The sequence below is a fragment of the Helianthus annuus genome, chromosome 14, assembly GCF_002127325.2.
Source record: "Helianthus annuus cultivar XRQ/B chromosome 14, HanXRQr2.0-SUNRISE, whole genome shotgun sequence".
Taxonomy (NCBI): domain Eukaryota; kingdom Viridiplantae; phylum Streptophyta; class Magnoliopsida; order Asterales; family Asteraceae; genus Helianthus; species Helianthus annuus.
Window position 1 is genome coordinate 48,975,411 of NC_035446.2, and position 22,764 is coordinate 48,998,174.

A 22,764-nucleotide genomic window follows, 5' to 3' on the forward strand; every position below is an offset into this window, starting at 1 on the left:
GGCCTAGGCGTCACGACTAGCCCTGTTTTTCACAGAATGTCTACTTTGCTGGTGCTGTACATTCCCAGCTCCAAGTATATTCAATCCTAACTTAAAATCGCCATAACTTATGATCCGTAAGTCCATTTTTAGTGATTCTTTTTCCTACACGACCGTATTTAAATTACCGACGTGTCTACCATAATTGTTATCCCGAAAATTTGGTTTACGGACTTAGTCACTAAAAGCTCTATTTAGATATTCGACCCACTATATTTACACAACTTTGCTACCGTACACTAGCAACTTTGAGGCGTTTTCACCCAACATCCGGGGCTTAACACCACTCGCATTCTCTTACCAATTCCATGGCTTAATGCTCTTGTGCTTGATGTTGCTTTTGCTAAGTAATTAGACACCAACGCTACAATTTACACCATTATTCGACCCGTTGGCTCATCTTATGGAAATCCTCCAATGTGATGCCTACCAAACGGTTCTTTATCAATTTAACTATATTAGTTCAATTAACAATCATGGTCACTATTGTCGTGATTCCTCTTATAACATCCATTCAACCCATTTGACTATCTAGTGAAACCATCACTTTATTAACAAGTCAAACCCAATCCCAAGTCTTTATATTGACCCGTTTGATGTTCGAGTGAACTACGCCACTTTAGAATGCATCAAACGCATCCTTCATGCTTCGATTCTATCTAAACATTAAACTCAAACAAATATGCATAATTTAACGAGACTAAAGTCACGTACCTTTAGAGCACTCCTTTTCCACGTGTATCCCCTCCGGCGTGTCTGCTCGACGTTTCGGATTCCTTGCCTAAAGAGTTCAATTCATAACAAGTTTAGAACTCTTTCTAAACTTTTAACGCATCATTTTCTTAACATATTCAAATCTGCGTTTTACCAAACCTTTAACATTTTGACCCTAATTTAGGCGTTTCATCAAACACCTAGCGGGTCAAATTTCTACATGATCTAAACCAATTTCATGACTTGAAATTTTCATCCAAATTAACTTCAATTTGACAACATACACATGTTTTTAACATCAATAATTCTAGAGATTATCTCAAAATTTCAATTTACACTAGACAAGAATCTTAATCCTAGTGTTTATCAAGTTCTACTAACATATTAATCACCCACTATGGTGATTTCGATCCATACAACCATCATGCAAAGATTTGACAAGAATTCATCTAGGGTTTGTCCCCAAACCCCATATCACTCCTAATTTCATGTTTACAATCACCTAATTAAGCTCAACATTCAAATTTCAATCATATGCAAGAATTTGGGTTGAATCAAAATGACCTAATTTGACATAGCTTATGATCCCTTTGATGAGGTGATCACGATTCTATGCTCACATTTCGATTTCTAGTTGATTTAGGCCTTCAATTTGTGGTTTTTCTTGTGAATTAGGGTTTGAGAGTGGGGGTGTCGCCCTGTGGTTGTTCTGATCGATCAGACCTCTCAAATGAGGGGTTTGATTTTGTTTTTACTATTTTTGTAATTTAAGTTCAGTTTTTGACAGTATTGGCCCCTCAATTTATTTAACATAACGTTTTGTTGTTTTAACCCCATTGTAAGTTATTTTTAGACTTGTTAGTTAACTAGGTTATAAATTCCTAGTTGATAAATTCTCATTTATTTAAACTTTATAATTGTAATATAAAGTTTTATATTTTCGGGGTGTTACAAGTCCACCACCCTTAAAAGGGTTTCGTCCCCGAAACCGAGTTACGTACCAAATAATGTAGGGTAGAGCCGTTGCATTTCTTCTTCGGATTCCCATGTAGTATCCGCACCCTTTCTGTGTTCCCACCTAACCTTCACTTGGTTGATCTTTTTGTTTCTCAAACTCTTCACTTTACGATCTAAAATTGCAATTGGCTTCACCGCATAGTTAAGACAGTTATCCACCTCGATATCATCGTAGTGGATACGAGTAGTTTCGTCTGCTAAACATTTTCGGAGATGTGACCACGTGGAATGTATTATGTATTCCACTCAACTCCTCTGGCAGCTCGAGACGGTATGCTACCTTACCAACCCGTTCCACGATTTCGAATAGGCTCAATTTTCCTCTTTTTCTAAACCGAATTATCCCCTTCCACGGCGATACTTTCAACATTACCTTATCGCCCACTTGAAATTCTATTGGCCTCTTTCGTTTATCCGCATACGATTTTTGTCGATCCTGAGCTGCTTTTAAGTGAGTGCGGACCAAGTCGATTTTCTGATTCGTGGCTCGGATTATATCAGTCTGAGCTAGCCCTCGAGGACCAACTTCTCCCCAACAAACTGGGGTACGGCACTTTCTACCATATAACATCTCGTATGGGGCCATTTTAATACTCGCGTGATAGCTGTTGTTATATGAGAATTCGACCAAGGGTAGATGGACATCCCAACTGCCCCCAAAGTCGATAATGCAAGCACGCAACATATCTTCCAACGTTTGTATTGTTCTTTCACTTTGTCCATCCGTTTGGGGATGGTAAGCAGTGCTAATGAACAGCTTGGTTCCCATTTGCTCTGGGAAACCACGCCAAAAATCCAAAGTAAACCGAGTATCTCTGTCGGAAACAATGGATATCGGTACCCCGTGACGCGCCACAATCTCATTGGTATACACTTCTGACATCTTTTCTGATGTATAAGTCTCACGAATCGGAATGAAATGTGCCCTTTTAGTTAATCTATCCACAACCACCCATATAGCATCAAAACCACGGCTGGTTTTGGGTAGTTTGGTCAACAAGTCCATTGTAATTTGTTCCCATTTCCATACCGGGATGTCCAATGGTTGTAGCTTACCATATGGTTGCTGGTGCTCTGCCTTGACTTGCAAACAGGTCAAACACTTCTCTACATATTTTACAATATCTCTCTTCATCCCGGGCCACCAATAATTTTGCTTTAAATCATTATACATCTTGGTCGCCCCCGGATGTATCGAATAATGAGATTTATGAGCCTCGTCAAGTAAAAGTGCTTTGGCTCCACATGTATTTGGAACCCAAATTCTCCCAAATCGAGTTTTCAATCCATGGTTACCGTCCTCCAAGTCTTTTAACTGCCCTACTATTCTTCCTTTTTCACATTCTCTTCCTTTATGGCTTCAATTTGAGATTTTCGGATTTGGTCAAGCAATCCCGATGTCACAATTAGTTGCATCGATCGGACTCGAATAGGCGTATAGTCCGTCTTTCGGCTCAACGCGTCCGCCACCACATTAGCCTTCCCGGGGTGGTAATGTATATCACAATCGAAGTCCTTGACAGTCTCTAACCACCGTCTTTGCCTCATATTTAATTCCTTCTGATCGAAGAAATACTTCAAGCTTTTGTGGTCGGTAAAGATAGTGCACTTTACCCCATACAAATAATGCCTCCATATTTTTAAGGCGAACACCACTGCCGCTAACTCGAGGTCATGTGTAGGATATTTCTTTTCATGAGTCTTCAGCTGCCTTGAGGCATAGGCTATAACCTTGCCTCGTTGCATCAAAACACAACCAAGCCCCGAATGCGAGGCATCCGAGTAAACTACCATATCATCTGTTCCATCCGGTAATGACAATACCGGTGCTTGAGTCAGTTTTTCCTTAAGCGTTTGAAACGCCCTTTCTTGATCCTCGCCCCAAATAAACTTTTCTTCCTTACGGGTTAACTTGGTTAATGGCATAGCAATTTTGGAGAAATCTTGTATGAATCTCCGGTAATAACCCGCAAGCCCCAAAAAGCTTCTGATTTTCGAAGGATTCTTCGGTGGGTTCCATCTCGCCACGGCTTCTATTTTCGACGGGTCTACAAACACCCCGTTTGCATTAATGACGTGCCCGAGAAATTGCACCTCTCGTAACCAAAAGGCACATTTCGAAAACTTTTCATACAATCTTTCTTTTCTGAGTGTCTCCAATACCTCACGCAAATGTCTTGCATGTTCCGCTTCATCCTTTGAGTATATTAGAATGTCGTCAATAAATACTATCACCGACTTATCTAGCATAGACTTGCAAATCCGGTTCATGAGATCCATGAAAGCTGCGGGCGCATTGGTTAAAAGGACATCACAAGGAATTCGTAGTGTCCGTACCGCGTACGGAAAGCCGTCTTCGGTATATCTTCCTCCCTGACTCTCAACTGATGATATCCCGATCTAAGGTCGATCTTGGAGAACCAACTTGCGCCTTGCAATTGGTCAAATAAGTCGTCAATTCTTGGGAGTGGATATCGATTCTTCACCGTGAGTTTGTTTAACTCCCGGTAATCGATACAAATACGCATACTCCCATCCTTTTTCTTCACAAACAGCACTGGTGCGCCCCACGGAGACACACTTGGGCGAATAAACCCTTTGTCAAGGAGATCTTGAATTTGAGACATTAATTCTTGCAACTCCGAGGGTGCGAGCCAGTACGGCACGGCGCCTTGGCCACGGGTTTCGCGCCCGGAATCAATTCAATTCCGAACTCTACCTCCCGTTCTGGCGGTATTCCCGGTAGGTCTTCCGGAAACATGTCGGCATATTCACGTACCACCGGTACGTCTTCAATCCTTAGTGATCCCTTGTCTGGTTCGTTTGCGTATATCATGAATGCCCTACAACCGTGCCTCATGAGCTTGTAAGCTTTTATCATTGAGCACATAACAGGTTTACCCTCTTTCTCGCCATGTATGGTAACCGATTTCCTACTTGGAGATGTTAATTTTATCTCCTTACGGAAACACATGACTTTCGCATGATGTCGGGATAGCCAATCCATCCCGACCACTACTTGGAATTCTCCCATGGACATAGGAATTAAGTCTTTTGGATATTCCTCATCGTCTATGCTTATCTTGCAATCTCGACATATATCACACACAAGGAAGTTTTTGTTATCACCTATTTCTACCTCTAATGGCATAGGTAATTTCGTTAGTACAAAGGAAGGATGTCGAATAAGTCTATGTGAAATAAAGGATTTATTCGCACCCGTATTAAATAACACATGTGCAGGAATTGAATTTATGGCAAATATACCTGAGACCACATCGGGCTCCGTTTTCGCCTCCACTGCTGTTAACTAGAAGGATCTTGCTTTTGCTTTTGGTGCCCCTGTGTGCGTACTCTTATCATCCTTCTTTCCGACCAACTCCGGGCACTCAGATTTCTTGTAACCCGGCTGATAACATTTGTAGCACACCGACACTTTCCCCAGGCACAACGCAGCCGTGTGCCCTGTCTTCCCACAAATAGGACACGGCTTGTCCTTAAACCGGCACTCACCCTTGTGCCCTTTCCCGCATACTTTACAGCTTGGCGTACTGCTCTTTCCTTCTTGCTTCTTCGATGAGTCAGTCATGCGTGGCTTTTTCGTAGGGCTTGGATTAACCTCTTGCGCCCTTCTTTCACCCCTTTTAATTTGTTTCTTTAGCTCTATTTCTCTTTCTCGAGCAGTATTGATAATTTCAGTAAGGGTCTCATATTTTGAGGGAGTCATGAACTCCCGATACTCTGCGCTTAGTGATGCGTGTGTAGTGTAATATTATTTTGATGAGTATTTAAGCCCTTTTTACACTTTTAGCCAAGTTTTAAATTTATAAAACACGATATTCACTAACACTAAACACACATATGGGCAAGTGCACCCATCGTGGACGTAGTATAGTGTTGGTAAGATACCGAGGTCGTCCAAGGACACAAGAGCTTTTAATACCGGTTTATCCTCAACGTCTAATCAAATCAAAAAGTTAGAAAAATGTTTTAAACTAAGAAAAATAAAAACTAACTAAATGCTGAAAATAAAAATAAAATAAAAACAGATAGACAAGATGAATCACTTGGTTCCGACACGTGTATTAGTATAATCTTTGATTATTTTCGCACTTTTGCACTTGTTTAAGAGATTATCTTAGTTATTGTAGTAGGCCCCTCTTTTGAAGGCGACGTTACCCTCAACCCAGTAGTTTGAGTCAGCAAGGATACAATCCTAAAGGGTCAGATTATTGAAAGATAATGAATTAAGTTATTAATGCAAATTATGGTAGGCCCCGCTTTTGGCGGTGACGTTACCCTCGGCTAAGTAGTCTGAGTCAGCAGGGATACAGTCCTAAATAGCCGGGTTATAGTATTAATAGTAGTTAACTTATGAGGGGGTCAAAGAGTTTGGATCCCCGCCATCCAATACCTATGGGCATTGAAGGAGATCCTACTAAATTTGACCCAGGTCCCAAGCAGGACCTCTAAACGCTGAACAAGGGCAAGACCCTTACCAAACCGTTCCCTTAACCCCCGACCAGGTAGCCAACATACCTCCATATAGACCGTGGAGATATGAATGGTGAAAATCTTTTATTTTATATAGACAGTAAAATAACGCCAAGACACCACGGACAAACGATAAGGAAAGATCACATTCAACATAAGTAACTAGTTATTAAAGTCATTAATACAAAACCAAATAAAAAGTGCAAAAGATTAAAAATAAAAAGTATTATACTAAACACTTGTCTTCACCAAGTGATGTAAGAGACTTAGGCAAACATGGCCTTGATTGTCAAGAACTCTTACGATCAATCTTGGATCCCGAGACGACTCACACACTCTACGATGGACAATGGATGATGGTGGTGGATGATGGTGTTATGGTGGTGGTGGGTGGTGGATGAGGTGTGAGAGAGGTGGTGTGCCAAGGGATGAGAGAGAAAGAAGCCAAGCTCCTCTATTTATAGGCTGAACAGAAGGCTGGACACGGCCCCGTGTCCGCTGGACACGGCCCCGTGCCCGCCTGACACTCTCTCTCCTCATTAATTGTAATTGCGAATTACAATTAATGCGCCTGCTGTACTTTCACCACGCCCCCGTGCTCGCTGGACACGGCCCCGTGGTGGGCAATGGAAGCTTCTACTGGTTTGTCTTTTCTGCTGCTTCCTGGGCACGCCCCCGTGTTCGCTGGACACGGGGCGTGTTCAGACTCTGTTTCTTCCTTTTTGCTTTGGGAGGTGCCGTTGAGGGTCCGGGCAGTCTACTTTTGTTCCTTTTCTTGTATTTATGGTAGAATTAGTGGTCTTTTTGCTTCTTTTGTGATTTTGAGCTCATTTCATCCTGAAAATACAAAAGGAAGACAAAAACACTCTTTTTCCAACATTAGTACTTAAAAAGGGTTAGTTTTATGCCTTAATTGATGTGTTTTATATGTTGCATTTTACACACATCAAATACCCCCACACTTGAACTTTTGCTTGTCCTCAAGCAAAACTCTTTAAATGTGGCTTACACTCCCAAATGGAATAGGTAGAAGAGAAGTTTTTTTAGCTTGTCCTAGAGTGTCGGGAATCCAAGGTTTTTATAGGCTTTATTTATATTTATTTACAATCCTATTTGTTATGATTTATTTTGAACTTTTCATAAGATAAACTACTTAGTTGGGCGTAACATGCCTTATTAAAATTCCATTTATATACAAGTTCACATACCTCACGGGAGATCACTCAACACTCGGCCGAAGGTGTATATTTTAGTGAATCACTCGAGAGCGGCACGGAACTTACGTATTTCCATAGGCTTGCCAAGCAATCAATCCTCCTCCTTTTTAACTTTTTACCTTTGTAAATATCAAGAGGACTTTTTGGGTGAAGGCTTGGGTTTAAAGGTGGGTGGTTGGTTAGTGGTTAGTAAAAAGGGCGAAAAATCGTAACAAGTGTCGGTTTTCGTAAAATACCTTGTTTTTAGTGACTTATTATTTTTGAAGTATCTCTCCAAACAAGCTTTTTATAGCTTTCGTTTGTTTTTTTTTTTTTTTGACTTCATCATTATAATTTTTTTTTTTTTTTGATGTCACATGAAAGGGCAAGTTGACGAAAAACCGAGCTTGTTACTAAAATAAAGGGTGAAAAAATGAAAAAGGTTTTTTTTTTTTTTTTTTGGTGGGTAAAAATGGTTTTTGGGGTAATGAAATGAAAGGTTTAGGCTCAAAGGGGCTATCTAGGGGGATTTTGGGTAGGTTAAAAAATGAAAAATAATGGTTTTGAAAGAAAAATAGTTAGTCCTAATGCCTCCATCATTTACTTACTTGGGTTTAAGTTGGTAAGGACTGGGAATGTATCGTTGTGGCAAGTTCTAGATTTGTAAGGACCGAGCGGCTATTCACACAAGAAACGAAAAATGAGCATTTAATCTAAATATGTGTATTTTTATGCTCAATAAAGGCTCAAAACTCACTTTTGGGGAATGGGTTTTTAAATGTGACCAAGCATATATAATCGAATTTTAAACTAGACTTGTTATGCCGTTTCATAATTTTCTTATGTTGGTTCCTTTTTTATCACGACGCTATCGGTTGTAAACTTGTAAAAATATAACCTTTTTAGAACTTGTTCTTCCCAACTTAAACTAAGACAAGTAAATAAAAAAAATTGAAAAAGTTTTTGAAAAAAATTTGGGGTGTTTAGTGGTTCCAATAGAGTTTTGTGTAAGGCTTGTGTTTAGGATTTTGCAAAATTTCAAGGTTTTAGCATCCCCCCACACTTAAATTACACATTGTCCTCAATGTGTCCAAAAATAATATTTTTGGTTGATTAGAATGTATAAAAGTATGTTAAAAAGCAAAGATTTTTGTTACTGGCATCCTGGACACGGCCCCGTGTTCACCGGGCACGGCCCCGTGGTCAAGTGCCAGTAACAAAAAATTTCAAAGTTGAAACAGAAGGCTGGACACGGGGGCGTGTCCGCTGAACACGGCCCGTGTCCAGTTACCTGAACTGGGTGATTTTTCTGCAGGGGCTCAGCACGGGGCCGTGTTGGTTGGGCACGGCCCGTGTTGAGCCTTCTGTGATGGAGATTTTTGTCGGGTTGCTCTGTTCTTCATGCATGGTTCCATTTTTCTCGTTCCCTTTTTCATCCATTACCACCATGAGTGTGTCTTATTCTGCAAAAATTAAAAGATTAAACTAAACTAAACTAAGGATAGATCCGCGGAATGCCTCCGTGGTGCGCCACGTTTATAAGGGTCCTTGGCTAGACCCGAATTCTGGTTATATCTTTTCTGAGTGGAGTGCCTTGCTTCCCAAGTTACACCGTCGGAGAGCGGCATCCAAGCTTGAATCAATAACCTTCATGTAATTGACTGGGTCGTCGTCTTCTATTTTCTTCCCAACTCCGAACTTCACCTCATCGTCCCCATACCTTAAAGTCAGTGTCCCTTCATTCATGTCTACCACTGCTTGTGCTGTGGCAAGGAAGGGTCTCCCTAGGATAAGGGGGACCTCGGTGTCCTCCTCCATATCGAGTATGACAAAGTCAACGGGATAAACGAATTTGCTTACCCTTACCAAGACATTCTCGATGACACCTTGTGGGAACTTGACTGATCGATCGGCGAGTTGTATGCTTATTTTTGTAGGGCTCGTGGTTCCCAAGCCAAGCCTTTTGAACATTGACGAGGGCATGAGGTTAATGCTAGCCCCTAAGTCGGCCAAGGCATTGCGAACGGGTGATTCCCCTATTGAACATGGAATCGTGAAACTTCCGGGATCGATTTTCTTTTGGGGTAGTTTATTGAGTACGAGGGCAGAGCATTCTTCGCCTAAATTAACTAATTGCAAATTTTCAATTTTCTTTTTATGTGTAAGGAAGTCCCTCATAAATTTAGAGTATTTAGGCATTTGGGTTAGGACTTCGATAAAAGGAATATTGACATGCAATTGTTTTAACAAACTTTCAAATTTTGCGAATTGCTCATTGGTTTTTTGACGAATTAACCTACCGGGGTATGGAACTCGAGGAGCCTTGGTAGGTTCTGGTGATGGGGGAGAGTTCTTTTCCTGCAGATGTGTTGGCATTGTTTCTTCCGTTGGTTGAGGTACTTCTGCAGGCCCTACGGTGCGGTTTCGTAGTGTGATGAGGTGAACTTGTGCCTTTGGGTTTGTTTCGGTATTGCTAGGTAATGCGCCTTGCGGTCTCTCGGAAAAATTTTGTGCTAGTTGATTTATTTGTTTTTCTATGTTTTGAATGCTAGCTTGTTGATTCCTAAAATTAGATTCTAATTGTAGAAATCTTTCCGAGTTTTTCTTATCAGTGTCGGAGACGAGGCGAGATATAGTATCTTCGAGCCTTTCTCGTCCACCTTGTTGTTGAGTGAAATTTTGTGACTCATTTCTTGATTGCTGAAAGTTTGTTCGTTGGGTTTGTTGGTTACTACTATTGTCGGTTTCCCTCCAACCAAGGTTTGGGTGGTTTCGCCATCCTTGGTTGTAAGTTCCCGTTGGAGGACCCGACGGCCTAGGTCTATTATCAATGTAGTTTACCATTTCTTGTTGATCGTCCGTTTCTTTCATGCAACTCCAATTTTCATGTGACCCACCACACCCTTCACAAGCCATAACCGAGACTGTTTTTGTCATTTCTAGTTTTTTAATTTTTGAAGAAAGGGCCTCGATTTAGGCTTGTAAAGAGGTGCTTTCGTCGACCTTATGGGCGCCCGGGGCGATAGACTTATTTCCCCGGGGAGTGTGCCATTGAAAATTGGTTTGAGCAATTTCCTCAATTTGATTATATATTTCGTGTGGGCGTCGATTACCTAAAAGTCCCCCGGAGCTAGAATCAAGTGTCTGCCTTGTGTGTGGCAACAATCCATTGTAGAAAGTGGATACTTGTTGCCATATTGCGAGGCCATGATGGGGACACTTGCGTAGTAGCTCCTTGAACCTTTCCCATGTTTCATATAAGGATTCCCCGTCCTCTTGTGAGTATGTATTAATTTCAGCCATTAATTTAGCAGTTTTAGAAGGAGGGAAATACTTATATAGAAACTTTTGGGCTAGTTCATCCCAGGTGTTTACCGATCCAGCTGGGAGGGTGTTGAGCCAAGCTTTCGCTCGGTCTTTTAGTGAGAACGGAAACATACGGAGGCGTATGGCGTCGTTTGATGCTCCATTGATCCGAAAAGTATCACATATTTCTAAGAAATTAGTTATATGTAGATGAGGATCCTCGTCCGCAAGCCCGTGGAAGGTTGCGGAGTTTTGGAGCATTTGTATCAAATGCGGTCGGAGCTCGAAGTTATTGGCTTCGACATTCGGAGCATTGATAGCGGCGCCTAGATTACCTACGGTGGGCCGTAGATAATCCATAAGGGTACGTTGGTCCGCCATTGGGGGTGGATCACCCGAAACCTTCTCTTGGTTTTTGGCTTTTAACCTTTTTCTGAGAAAGCGTTCGGGTTCTTCTAGCGGTTCTCTTATGTCTTTATTAGAACTGGAGCTCATACACTATGTGAGGATGGTGTCGGGTTCCAAGTCCTGCAATAAAAACAAAAAAGAATGTCGGTCAGAAGGTTCACCACGGCCCCGTGTTGAGCGAACACGGCCCCGTGGTCGGAAATACAGTGATTGTTTTCCAGATCCCAGTTACTGGAGGTTGGACACGGCCCCGTGTTGCACCGGCACGGCCCCGTGGTCAGCCTTCTGTAATCTTGAAAAGCAAAAACTGCCAGTAACTTTGCTGAGCACGGCCCGTGTCCGACCAGGCACGGCCCCGTGCTGAGCTCTGCAGAAGCTAAAAATCTAAGAAAAAATCCTAAAAAATTAAAGAAAAATAAAAATATGATTAGGCCGTTGATTCCTAACTTTCTTAAAATCCTTGTGTCCCCGGCAACGGCGCCAAAAACTTGATGCGTGTGTAGTGTAATATTATTTTGATGAGTATTTAAGCCCTTTTTACACTTTTAGCCAAGTTTTAAATTTATAAAACACGATATTCACTAACACTAAACACACATATGGGCAAGTGCACCCATCGTGGACGTAGTATAGTGTTGGTAAGATACCGAGGTCGTCCAAGGACACAAGAGCTTTTAATACCGGTTTATCCTCAACGTCTAATCAAATCAAAAAGTTAGAAAAATGTTTTAAACTAAGAAAAATAAAAACTAACTAAATGCTGAAAATAAAAATAAAATAAAAACAGATAGACAAGATGAATCACTTGGTTCCGACACGTGTATTAGTATAACCTTTGATTATTTTCGCACTTTTGCACTTGTTTAAGAGATTATCTTAGTTATTGTAGTAGGCCCCTCTTTTGAAGGCGACGTTACCCTCAACCCAGTAGTTTGAGTCAGCAAGGATACAATCCTAAAGGGTCGGATTATTGAAAGATAATGAATTAAGTTATTAATGCAAATTATGGTAGGCCCCGCTTTTGGCGGTGACGTTACCCTCGGCTAAGTAGTCTGAGTCAGCAGGGATACAGTCCTAAATAGCCGGGTTATAGTATTAATAGTAGTTAACTTATGAGGGGGTCAAAGAGTTTGGATCCCCGCCATCCAATACCTATGGGCATTGAAGGAGATCCTACTAAATTTGACCCAGGTCCCAAGCAGGACCTCTAAACGCTGAACAAGGGCAATACCCTTACCAAACCGTTCCCTTAACCCCCGACCAGGTAGCCAACATACCTCCATATAGACCGTGGAGATATGAATGGTGAAAATCTTTTATTTTATATAGACAGTAAAATAACGCCAAGACACCACGGACAAACGATAAGGAAAGATCACCTTCAACATAAGTAACTAGTTATTAAAGTCATTAATACAAAACCAAATAAAAAGTGCAAAAGATTAAAAATAAAAAGTATTATACTAAACACTTGTCTTCACCAAGTGATGTAAGAGACTTAGGCAAACATGGCCTTGATTGTCAAGAACTCTTACGATCAATCTTGGATCCCGAGACGACTCACACACTCTACGATGGACAATGGATGATGGTGGTGGATGATGGTGTTATGGTGGTGGTGGGTGGTGGATGAGGTGTGAGAGAGGTGGTGTGCCAAGGGATGAGAGAGAATGAAGCCAAGCTCCTCTATTTATAGGCTGAACAGAAGGCTGGACACGGCCCCGTGTCCGCTGGACACGGCCCCGTGCCCGCCTGACACTCTCTCTCCTCATTAATTGTAATTGCGAATTACAATTAATGCGCCTGCTGTACTTTCACCACGCCCCCGTGCTCGCTGGACACGGCCCCGTGGTGGGCAATGGAAGCTTCTACTGGTTTGTCTTTTCTGCTGCTTCCTGGGCACGCCCCCGTGTTCGCTGGACACGGGGCGTGTTCAGACTCTGTTTCTTCCTTTTTGCTTTGGGAGGTGCCGTTGAGGGTCCGGGCAGTCTACTTTTGTTCCTTTTCTTGTATTTATGGTAGAATTAGTGGTCTTTTTGCTTCATTTGTGATTTTGAGCTCATTTCATCCTGAAAATACAAAAGGAAGACAAAAACACTCTTTTTCCAACATTAGTACTTAAAAAGGGTTAGTTTTATGCCTTAATTGATGTGTTTTATATGTTGCATTTTACACACATCACTTAGCATATTATAATAATAATAATACACCTTCTGTTCTTCGGAGGTCACCAATTCATCGCAAAACCTCAGTTTATCAAGAAAGATCCCCGTGATCTTATCAATAGATTCGCCTTTCTGTCTAAGCTGAATAAACTCCTCTTTGATTCGATTGATAACCGCTTTAGGACTATGATGTTTAAGGAATGGTACCTTAAACTCCTCCCATGTCATTTCTTTCGCCGCTTCACTTCCGATTTCCTTTTTCTTATTATCCCACCAGTCTTTTGCTTGACCTCTCAGCTGACCCGTGCCATAAGCTACGAAGTCACTTGTATCACAGTGGGTTCTCTCGAACACCCCTTCAATATCACTCAACCATCTTTGGCACACTATCGGATCCACCTCTCCGTGATAGAGTGGCGGTTTACATGCCATAAACTCTTTGTACGAGCAACCCTTGCGCTCTACAGCTTTTTCCTTGGCTACATTAGCATCATCTTCCAATTTCTTGATTCTCCCCACAACTGATAGTACCGTATTCTGAATCTTATCAATAAAACCGGATAAGCTATTTTCGATTACCTTTCCTACTTCCTCGGCAATCACTTCTCTCATTTGCTCGGTGACTCTTGGCACCGCTTCGTCATTTCCCTTATCCGTCATCTTTAAAACTGAAATGTTTACATTTAAACGTTAAACGTTTCATTTATAACATTGCTTCTTTTGTTTCGGTTTAGCCAAGTTCTCAACTTGCTTTAACCATTCACATTTGGTGCACTTTCTGGGTTTGAGTGTGTTAACACGCTCTTCCCATGCACTTCAATTCCTTTCTCATTCTTACATAAGACATAATTTGTTAACATAATAAGTTAATTCTTACCGGACGATCGATCGAGCTTGAACCGAACACTTTGTTGACAACCTGAAGCTCTGATTACCAACTTGTAACACCCGTCTAATTTACTTGAATTTAATAATAATTCATACCATTTTAAATAAAAGATACCTAGTTAACATTGATTTCCATAAATATAGTTCATTAGTAGCAAAAACCTTAGTCGACTAACGACTAAGTTAAAACATCCCAAAAGTTATTTAACAATTTGTTTACAATCCAAAATCATAATCTATTAAAGTTTAGAACATTGTGGAAGCTTGTAAATAGTGTTCGGTTCTTCAAAAACTAGCTCGATCATCTTCCGGTTAGTTCCAACATCACCTAAGATCAAAACCACAACAAATGTTAGTTTTGATGAAGCTACAATGGGTATAAACAAGTTCCAAGGGTCAAACAATCAAGAAAATAAAATTCTCTCAGATCAGGGGGCGTCGCGTGACGCCAAGGGCCTAGGCGTCACGCCTAGCCCTGTTTTTCACAGAATGTCTGCTTTGCTGGTGCTGTACATTTCCAGCTCCAAGTATATTCAATCCTAACTTAAAATCGCCATAACTTATGATCCGTAAGTCCGTTTTTAGTGATTCTTTTTCCTACACGACCGTATTTAAATTACCGACGTGTCTACCATAATTTATCCCGAAAATTTGGTTTACGGACTTAGTCACTAAAAGCTCTATTTAGATATTCGACCCACTATATTTACACAACTTTGCTACCGTACAATAGCAACTTTGAGGCGTTTTCACCCAACATCCGGGGCTTAACACCACTCGCATTCCCTTACCAATTCCATGGCTTAATGCTCTTGTGCTTGATGTCGCTTTTGCTAAGTAATTAGACACCAACGCTACAATTTACACCATTATTCGACCCGTTGGCTTATCTTATGGAAATCCTCCAATGTGATGCCTACCAAACGGTTCTTTATCAATTTAACTATATTAGTTCAAGTAACAATCATGGTCACTATTGTCGTGATTCCTCTTATAACATCCATTCAACCCGTTTGACTATCTAGTGAAACCATCACTTTATTAACAAGTCAAACCCAATCCCAAGTCTTTATATTGACCCGTTTGATGTTCGAGTGAACTACGCCACTTTAGAACGCATCAAACGCATTCTTCACGCTTCGATTCTATCTAAACATTAAACTCAAACAAATATGCACAATTTAACGAGACTAAAGTCACGTACCTTTAGAGCACTCCTTTTCCACGTGTATCCCCTCCGGCGTGTCCGCTCGACGTTCCGGATTCCTTGCCTAAAGAGTTCAATTCATAACAAGTTTAGAACTCTTTCTAAAGTTTTAACCATGGTTGCAAAAGTCGCTAGGCGCTCCCTAGTCGGTCGACCGGGGAGTTGAGAGTACACGGTATAGGCGGAGAGTACTCGGGGAGTACTTGGACATGCTAAATTATAAAGAAATTAGTTTTCAGAAATTAAATATATGTCTAATAACATAAATTTACTAATATTTAAAACAAAATACATGAAAATGATATTCATTAATTAATATGATAGTCATATAAATTATGTTTTATTATTTTTTAAGTCAAACTCGGCCCGAATTGACCTACTAGATCCGATTTTGGCCGAGTTTGACCACGTTTGATCGATTCCAAGTAATTAGGCAGAGTTAGAGAAAGTCGCCTCGGCAACCTACCTTGGAGCGACTACTCGGGGAGTACTCTGCCTTGGAAGCCTTGTTTTACATCCATGGTTTTAACGCATCATTTTCTTAACATATTCAAATCTGCGTTTTACCAAACCTTTAACATTTTGACCCTAATTTAGGCGTTTCATCAAACACCTAGCGGGTCAAATTTCTACATGATCTAAACCAATTTCATGACTTGAAATTATCATCCAAATTAACTTCAATTTGACAACATACACATATTTTTAACATCAATAATTCTAGGGATTATCTCAAAATTTCAATTTACACTAGACAAGAATCTTAATCCTAGTGTTTATCAAGTTCTACTAACATATTAATCACCCACTATGGTGATTTCGATCCATACAACCATCATGCAAAGATTTGACAAGAAGTCATCTAGGGTTTGTCCCCAAACCCCATATCACTCCCAATTTCATGTTTATAATCACCTAATTAAGCTCAACATTCAAATTTCAATCATATGCAAGAATTTGGGTTGAATCAAAATGACCTAATTTGACATACCTTATGATCCCTTTGACGAGGTGATCACGATTCTATGCTCAGATTTCGATTTCTAGTTGATTTAGGCCTTCAATTTGTGGTTTTTCTTGTGAATTAGGGTTTGAGAGGGGGGGTGTCGCCCTGTGGTTGTTCTGATCGATCAGACCTCTCAAATGAGGGGTTTGATTTTGTTTTTACTATTTTTGTAATTTAAGTTCAGTTTTTGACAGTATTGGCCCCTCAATTTATTTAACATAACGTTTTGTTGTTTTAACCCCATTGTAAGTTATTTTTAGGCTTGTTAGTTAACTAGGTTATAAATTCCTAGTTGATAAATTCTCATTTATTTAAACTTTATAATTGTAATATAAAGTTTTATATTTTTGGGGTGTTACAGAATGTCGCTCAATTTATCGAAGCTGTAGAATGAGATCTCCACTGTTGGGTTATCATCTTTCAACCTCACTTTCCCTAAATTTAGCAATTCTATTTTCAACAGGGATGTAATGCCATTATTACCTTATTTAAGATACCTTCAACTGCATCTTCTGATAAATCAACATTCATTTCACTCAAATGATAGCTTCAACTGCATCTTCAATCATGAACTATCTAAAGAAATTGATGAAATCATCCAAAAATACCCAAAATAAAACTAATTAAACCATCCAATATTCTTGAGTACTCACCATTAATGTAATAACTAATATAAAATCAAACCCTAAAAGCATACAAATCATAATGAAATATGAAATCAGGTAGTTGTATAACAAATCATTATATTATATGAAATAACGAAGAAGAAGAAGAACTGACTACAAAGTGTATTAACAATTAGCAAAAGAATAACAATTATCTGATTTATGTGCGGCTCTTAACTACATTCCGTAGAATGTGTACATCTAACAAATAAACAAAGAACAAAGAAACAAACCAAAAAACTTGTTGGTCGATTAAAATTAAAAGGATATCATACGCAATATTCAGGTAATTAGAATGGCAATTTTTACCTTACTTGACAACAATAGCAAACGACATCAAACAACAATAGCAAGTGACCAATCAATCAACCTCATAATCATATAGAAGCCTAAAAATAAAATGAAAATTAGATAAGTGAACATCAAAACTGAACAGGAAACCTGACCAAAAATTAACCAAACACCTGATGTTGAATCCACTATAGATGTTGAATCCACTGTAGATGCTGAACCACTGCTATTACAAACAGATCATACCTCGGGAAATAGAAATTTAAAAGGATCAGCTTCAAAGGCTTCAACAATCGGAAGATTCAAATCTCAGGCAAATGAAATCCTAATTTCAAGAAGAATAATCGGTGAACATATTCACAGATCAATAATCAACAGATGTTGTACTCATATCATCACCGTTAAGAAAAAAACTCTTAGTTTCTGAACATATTCAAACATACCGGTTCATGGCGGAAATCTAGCCGCAGGTAAGCGGATCTGAACTTTGATGACCTTCGATAACAACAACCTTGGAACCATATGATGAGATTAGGAGTAGAAATTAGGGTTTAATTAGAAACTTTGTATGAAAATAAGAAGAAATCAACACAGATATATAAACATACAAATCAAACCTCAAATGGAAGAAACTTGTCGACGAAGAAGATGAAAGAATCTTGTAAGAGAAAAACCGTAGAACCCTTAACCGGCGCCCCATCTCTCGATCTATCTCTCGAATCTTCTCTCCTTCTTTCAAGATGAAGGGCAAAAAGAATTCTGGTGAGTTTAGGGTTTATGGAGAATAAATGTGAGAAAGAAGAATCGATGATGGAAGAACTGGATGAAGGAAAGGATCTTTACGGTTTGGAGAAAAGAGAAAGCCTGAAGGAGAAAATGAGGCAACAGAATGATTTAGGGTTTTTTTTTATAAAGAGGAATCATAGATCTGAAGAAGAGGAATCGCAGATCTAAAGAGGAATCGCATCTAGTCTTCTTGAGTCGCTAGATAAGGGAGAATAGAAGAGTACGGAAGAAGAATTAGAAGATTAGGGTTTTTAGGAGTGAGATAAACGGACGGAACACTGTTGGGCAGGAAAATGGGATTGAGGATACCTAATCAAGTGACACGTGGCCTAAATTACTTTCATTTATTATATATAATAGATAATAGATTCCTCCTTTTCTATCGTATCATATCGTATCGTATCCTATCATATCTTCTTCGTTTTTTTTCTTTTTTACAGGTTTACAAGCTTTCCATTAGAGCAGCATATGGTCTTTCTTGGCCTTCTGATCGTATTGTCATTCAAGTTCTTGATGATTCAACAGATCCATTCATCAAGGTTTATTTATTTATTGTAACCATAACCCTCCCCTCCCAAAACATGCAACACCCACCTCCAATTTACATACATTATTACCATTATATATAGGGGGCTAGCTAGCTATTCCAAATTGAATGATTATACTTTTTAAAAACATTTTGAATAAATGTATTCTTACTTAAATTGTAAATATAAAGATAAAGATAAGAGATTTAATGTGAAATTGTGGATCCTCTAAATTTACAAATCGACTCAATGCTGTAACAGATAAACATATAATATTAATAAGAGGGATTAGGATTAAATACAAAGGATCCTAATTGTAAGAAGTGTAAGAAGGATTTATAAAGTGACAAGTGTCCAATAACCTAAAAAAACCCACTACACAAAAAAAAAAAAAAAAACTTAAACATCCACCACCACCAAAAACCTAAACCCTCACCCCCACCCCCTCCCCCATCACCCACCTCCCCTCCCCCAATTTTTTTTTTGCCGAGAGGGTGGGGATGGGGGTTTAGATTTTCGGGTGGTGGTGGGGGTGGGTGTTTAGTTTTTTTTTAGATTTTTTTTAGGTTTTTGGGGAGTGGGGGGTTAGGTTTTTTTTAGGTTTTTGGGGGGTGGGGGGTTAGGTTTTTTTTTAGGTTTTTGGGGGGTGGGGGGTTAGGTTTTTGGGTTTTTTTGGTGAGGTATAGTTTTTTTTTTGTTTTTCTTTGCCGTGGGGGGTGGGGGGGGTTAGGTTTTTGGGGGGTGGAGGTTTAGGTTTTTGGGTGGTGGGGGGTGGGGGGTTTAGGTTTTTGGGTGGTGGGGGGTTTAGGTTTTTGGGTGGTGGTGGGGTGGGGTGGGTGTTTAGGTTTTTGGCGGGGGGGGGGGGAGGTTTAGGTTTTTGGGTGGTGGGGGGTGGGGGGTTTAGGTTTTTGGGTGGTGGTGGGGTGGGGTGGGGGTGGGGGTGGGTGTTTAGGTTTTGGGTGGTGATGTAGTGGGTTTAATTTTAGGTTATTGAACACTTGTCACTCTATAAATCCTTCTTACACTTCTTACGATTAGAAGCATTTGTAGAATAACTTGACTCTTAATAAGAGATAGTTGATTGTATAATGTTTAATCTATAATACAATATAAATCATCTCCCATAGATATAATGGTAATTTCCAACAAAATTTTAAGATGGCATACAAAAAGTCAAGTTAAAATGCTAACTTTTTGCTATTTTCTACCAATCCTGCCCCTCTAAGGGCATGTTTGGCTAAGCTTATTTAAGTTAAAAAGGACTTTTGGGAAAAGGACTTATTGATTTATGAATTTTTGAAACGGGGTTTTTTAAAAAAGTGTTTGAATTAGCTTATGGGGTGGGAAAAACCAATAAGTCGATAAGTTATTTTTTAAAAAGCGTTTGGTTTAGCTTATTAATGTAAAATGACTAAAAGCTAATAAGTCAATAAGTTAGTTCAAAAAGTCACAACATTCTAACTTTTCAAAAATGACTTTTTGATGACTTTTTCTCCTTCTTAAAAAGTCATTTTGAAAAGGACTTTTGCATTTGCGAAACACTAAAACTCCTTATTGGCTTTTTGATTAAGTCGATAAGTTGGTTGGAAAAGCTTAGCCAAACATGCTCTAACACACCGACCTCCCTCTTTTCCTCATAAAAACCCTATCACGTGCCTTGTGTCTTCAGTCTTCAATTGCAAATGAAACGTCTCGCCTTCCGGCGGTTTCCATCGCCCCCTCTGCTTTATAATACCTATACAGATTAGAGACTAACACTATGTTCCCGAGTTTCATTTAACAAGGGAAGATAAATGAATTAAAAGGAAGAGAGTAAAAAATGTGTTCCAGAGTTTTTTTTAGGAAGGGAAGTGGTGAGAAAAGAAAGGAAACAAGGGGATGATTGATGCAAATATTCATCCTCCCAATTTGGAGAGATTTGGTGAGAAAAGATTATTATGAATCTCAGACTTTTTTAAATTTCCTAAATTATCCTCTAATTCATTTAAAAATACTAAAATTATAACTTTCTTTTCTTTTCCTCCCAACTCGGGAACACATAAAATGTTAAATTTCCTTTCATTTCCTTTTCATTTCATTAAACTCGGGAACACGAATATAATCACATATTTTCCTTTCTATTCCCTTGTAATTCCCCTGCCTTTCTCTTCTATCTATCGTTAAATGAAACACAGTTAAGAGAGAGTTGGAGTGATAGAGATGAAGAAACAGAGAATATGAGGGATCCAACCGGTGGTTCCGACGCCCGGTCTACGACGGCGTAGCCACCACCATAACAACCTCAGTGACAGAGTAGTTTTTCATCACCAAGCTTGAGTTCAACCCCTAATTCTTCTCGAACGAATACAGTATGTTTTTTAATACCTTGCAGTAAGTGTGTGATCATGGTATTTGAATTTACAATGCAATTGAAAATGTTGATTTATTAGAACAGTTTTAGGGTTTTTTAATGACTCGCCATCGTGTGTAGGGATTTATTAGAGATCCCTGATTTTTTTATTGATCTGTTGCTGGTAGATAAGACACATATCGATCCTTCAGATTATTCATCCATTTTGCTCTAATCTCCCCAAGAAAGATGATCATGATCACACCGACCACTCTTCGACTTCACCTAGGTATCAACGTGAATCTTTTTTTCCCATTTCTATTCAATTTAATTTCTTTTGGTATTCATAATTCGCTTATTTTTCCCGATTTAGGAACTATTCTAACTCAGTTTTTTGGGTTGAGTTCTTTTGTTTGGGTGAACACGGTTAGAGGATAACTTCCACCGAAGTTTGATCTTTATTATATATCTACTTTTTAGGTCAAATTTGGGCGTGAGGACATTGTTGACCAACATGGTTTTAGTTCCGAGTGTGTTGGTGCCTCCATGAAGTAGTTTTATTTCGTCTGCTTGTAAAACCAAGGTCATGTACGGTATACGTGTCTATATGATATGTAATAGTTTCATATAATCTCTTTATCATTTCAAATATTAGAAGGTTTAGATGCTGTGAGGAAAAGACCTGGAATGTACATTGGAAGTACGGGGTTTCGTGGTCTACATCATCTGGTATCTTTCTCACTTTACCTCAAAACATTAGTTTCTTTCTATTATGATGCTTATTGTTTTATATCTATAAAATCAGGTTTATGAAATACTGGATAACGCTGTTGATGAAGCCCAAGCTGGTTTTGCTTCAAAAGTCGACATTGTCTTACTCGCAGACGGGTCAGTGTGCATCACTGACAATGGACGTGGGGTATGAACTTATATACATAACTTAAAAGTGGTTGCTATATATAGTGAGCATAATGGAGAAACGAGTAAAATGTTTTGAATTTTAAAATGATTATCAAAATGATATTTCACATTCATATTGCAGATCCCGATCGACTTGCATCCAGGCTCAAAAAAGTCCGGAGTGGAGACCGTATTGCAGAACCCTATCTTCTATCAACTTGGACTTACTTTCTTTTATTCATCTTGTGTGCAGAAATTAGAAGTTACCGTTTGGCGAGATTGCAAGGAATGCTAACAAAGTTATACTCGTGGAAAGCCCTTTAAACCTTTAGCATGCAAGGATCTTCCACATAAATTACAAGATCGTACAGGGACCTTTATAAAGTTTTGGCCCGATTCCCTAAGTACTTTTCTTATTTATTACTTTAATTTTTTAATCGAGTAAAATGCCATTTTCATCCTTGTGGTTTGGCATTATGTTTTAATGCTTGTATTACGTATTTGCGTGTAAAGATAATAGTCAAGATTCATTTCTTCCTGCACATTCTGTTGATTTTGCTATACTGTGTACATGTGTTGCACGTTGAGATGTACATCTGTTTGATGGGAAGGCGTTTAAAATCAGTGCTCCCTTGCCATCAGTGGTTGGCAATCTGGAATCAGTAATTGTGAAGAAGCCTTTAGGCCTGGCCAGTGTTTTGTTCAAATCTTTTCTTCGCTTTTTTTGAGTTCAACATGCTGAGACCATTGTTGGTTCGTTTTGATTATACATAGCATCTTTATTAAATTACTCCTCGAGAAAAGAAGTTTTCATTGGACTAGACCA

At 39.4% G+C, this 22,764-nt stretch overlaps 1 protein-coding gene and 1 non-coding gene across 2 annotated transcripts; both read left to right on the top strand.

The window, feature by feature from the left end:
• The first annotated feature begins 10,662 nt into the window (after positions 1–10,662).
• On the top strand, positions 10,663–10,769 carry LOC118486915. Its single transcript, XR_004880082.1, has one exon. It is a non-coding gene; the product is annotated as a small nucleolar RNA R71 (small nucleolar RNA).
• Positions 10,770–21,645: 10,876 nt separating this feature from the next.
• LOC110906662 (DNA gyrase subunit B, mitochondrial) lies at positions 21,646–22,458 on the top strand. Its single transcript, XM_022151766.2, has 3 exons — positions 21,646–21,767; positions 21,844–21,957; positions 22,081–22,458. The coding sequence occupies exons 1-3, from the start codon at positions 21,726–21,728 to the stop codon at positions 22,231–22,233; spliced, it is 309 nt and encodes a 102-aa protein (XP_022007458.2). The 5' UTR covers positions 21,646–21,725; the 3' UTR covers positions 22,234–22,458.
• Positions 22,459–22,764: the final 306 nt, after the last annotated feature.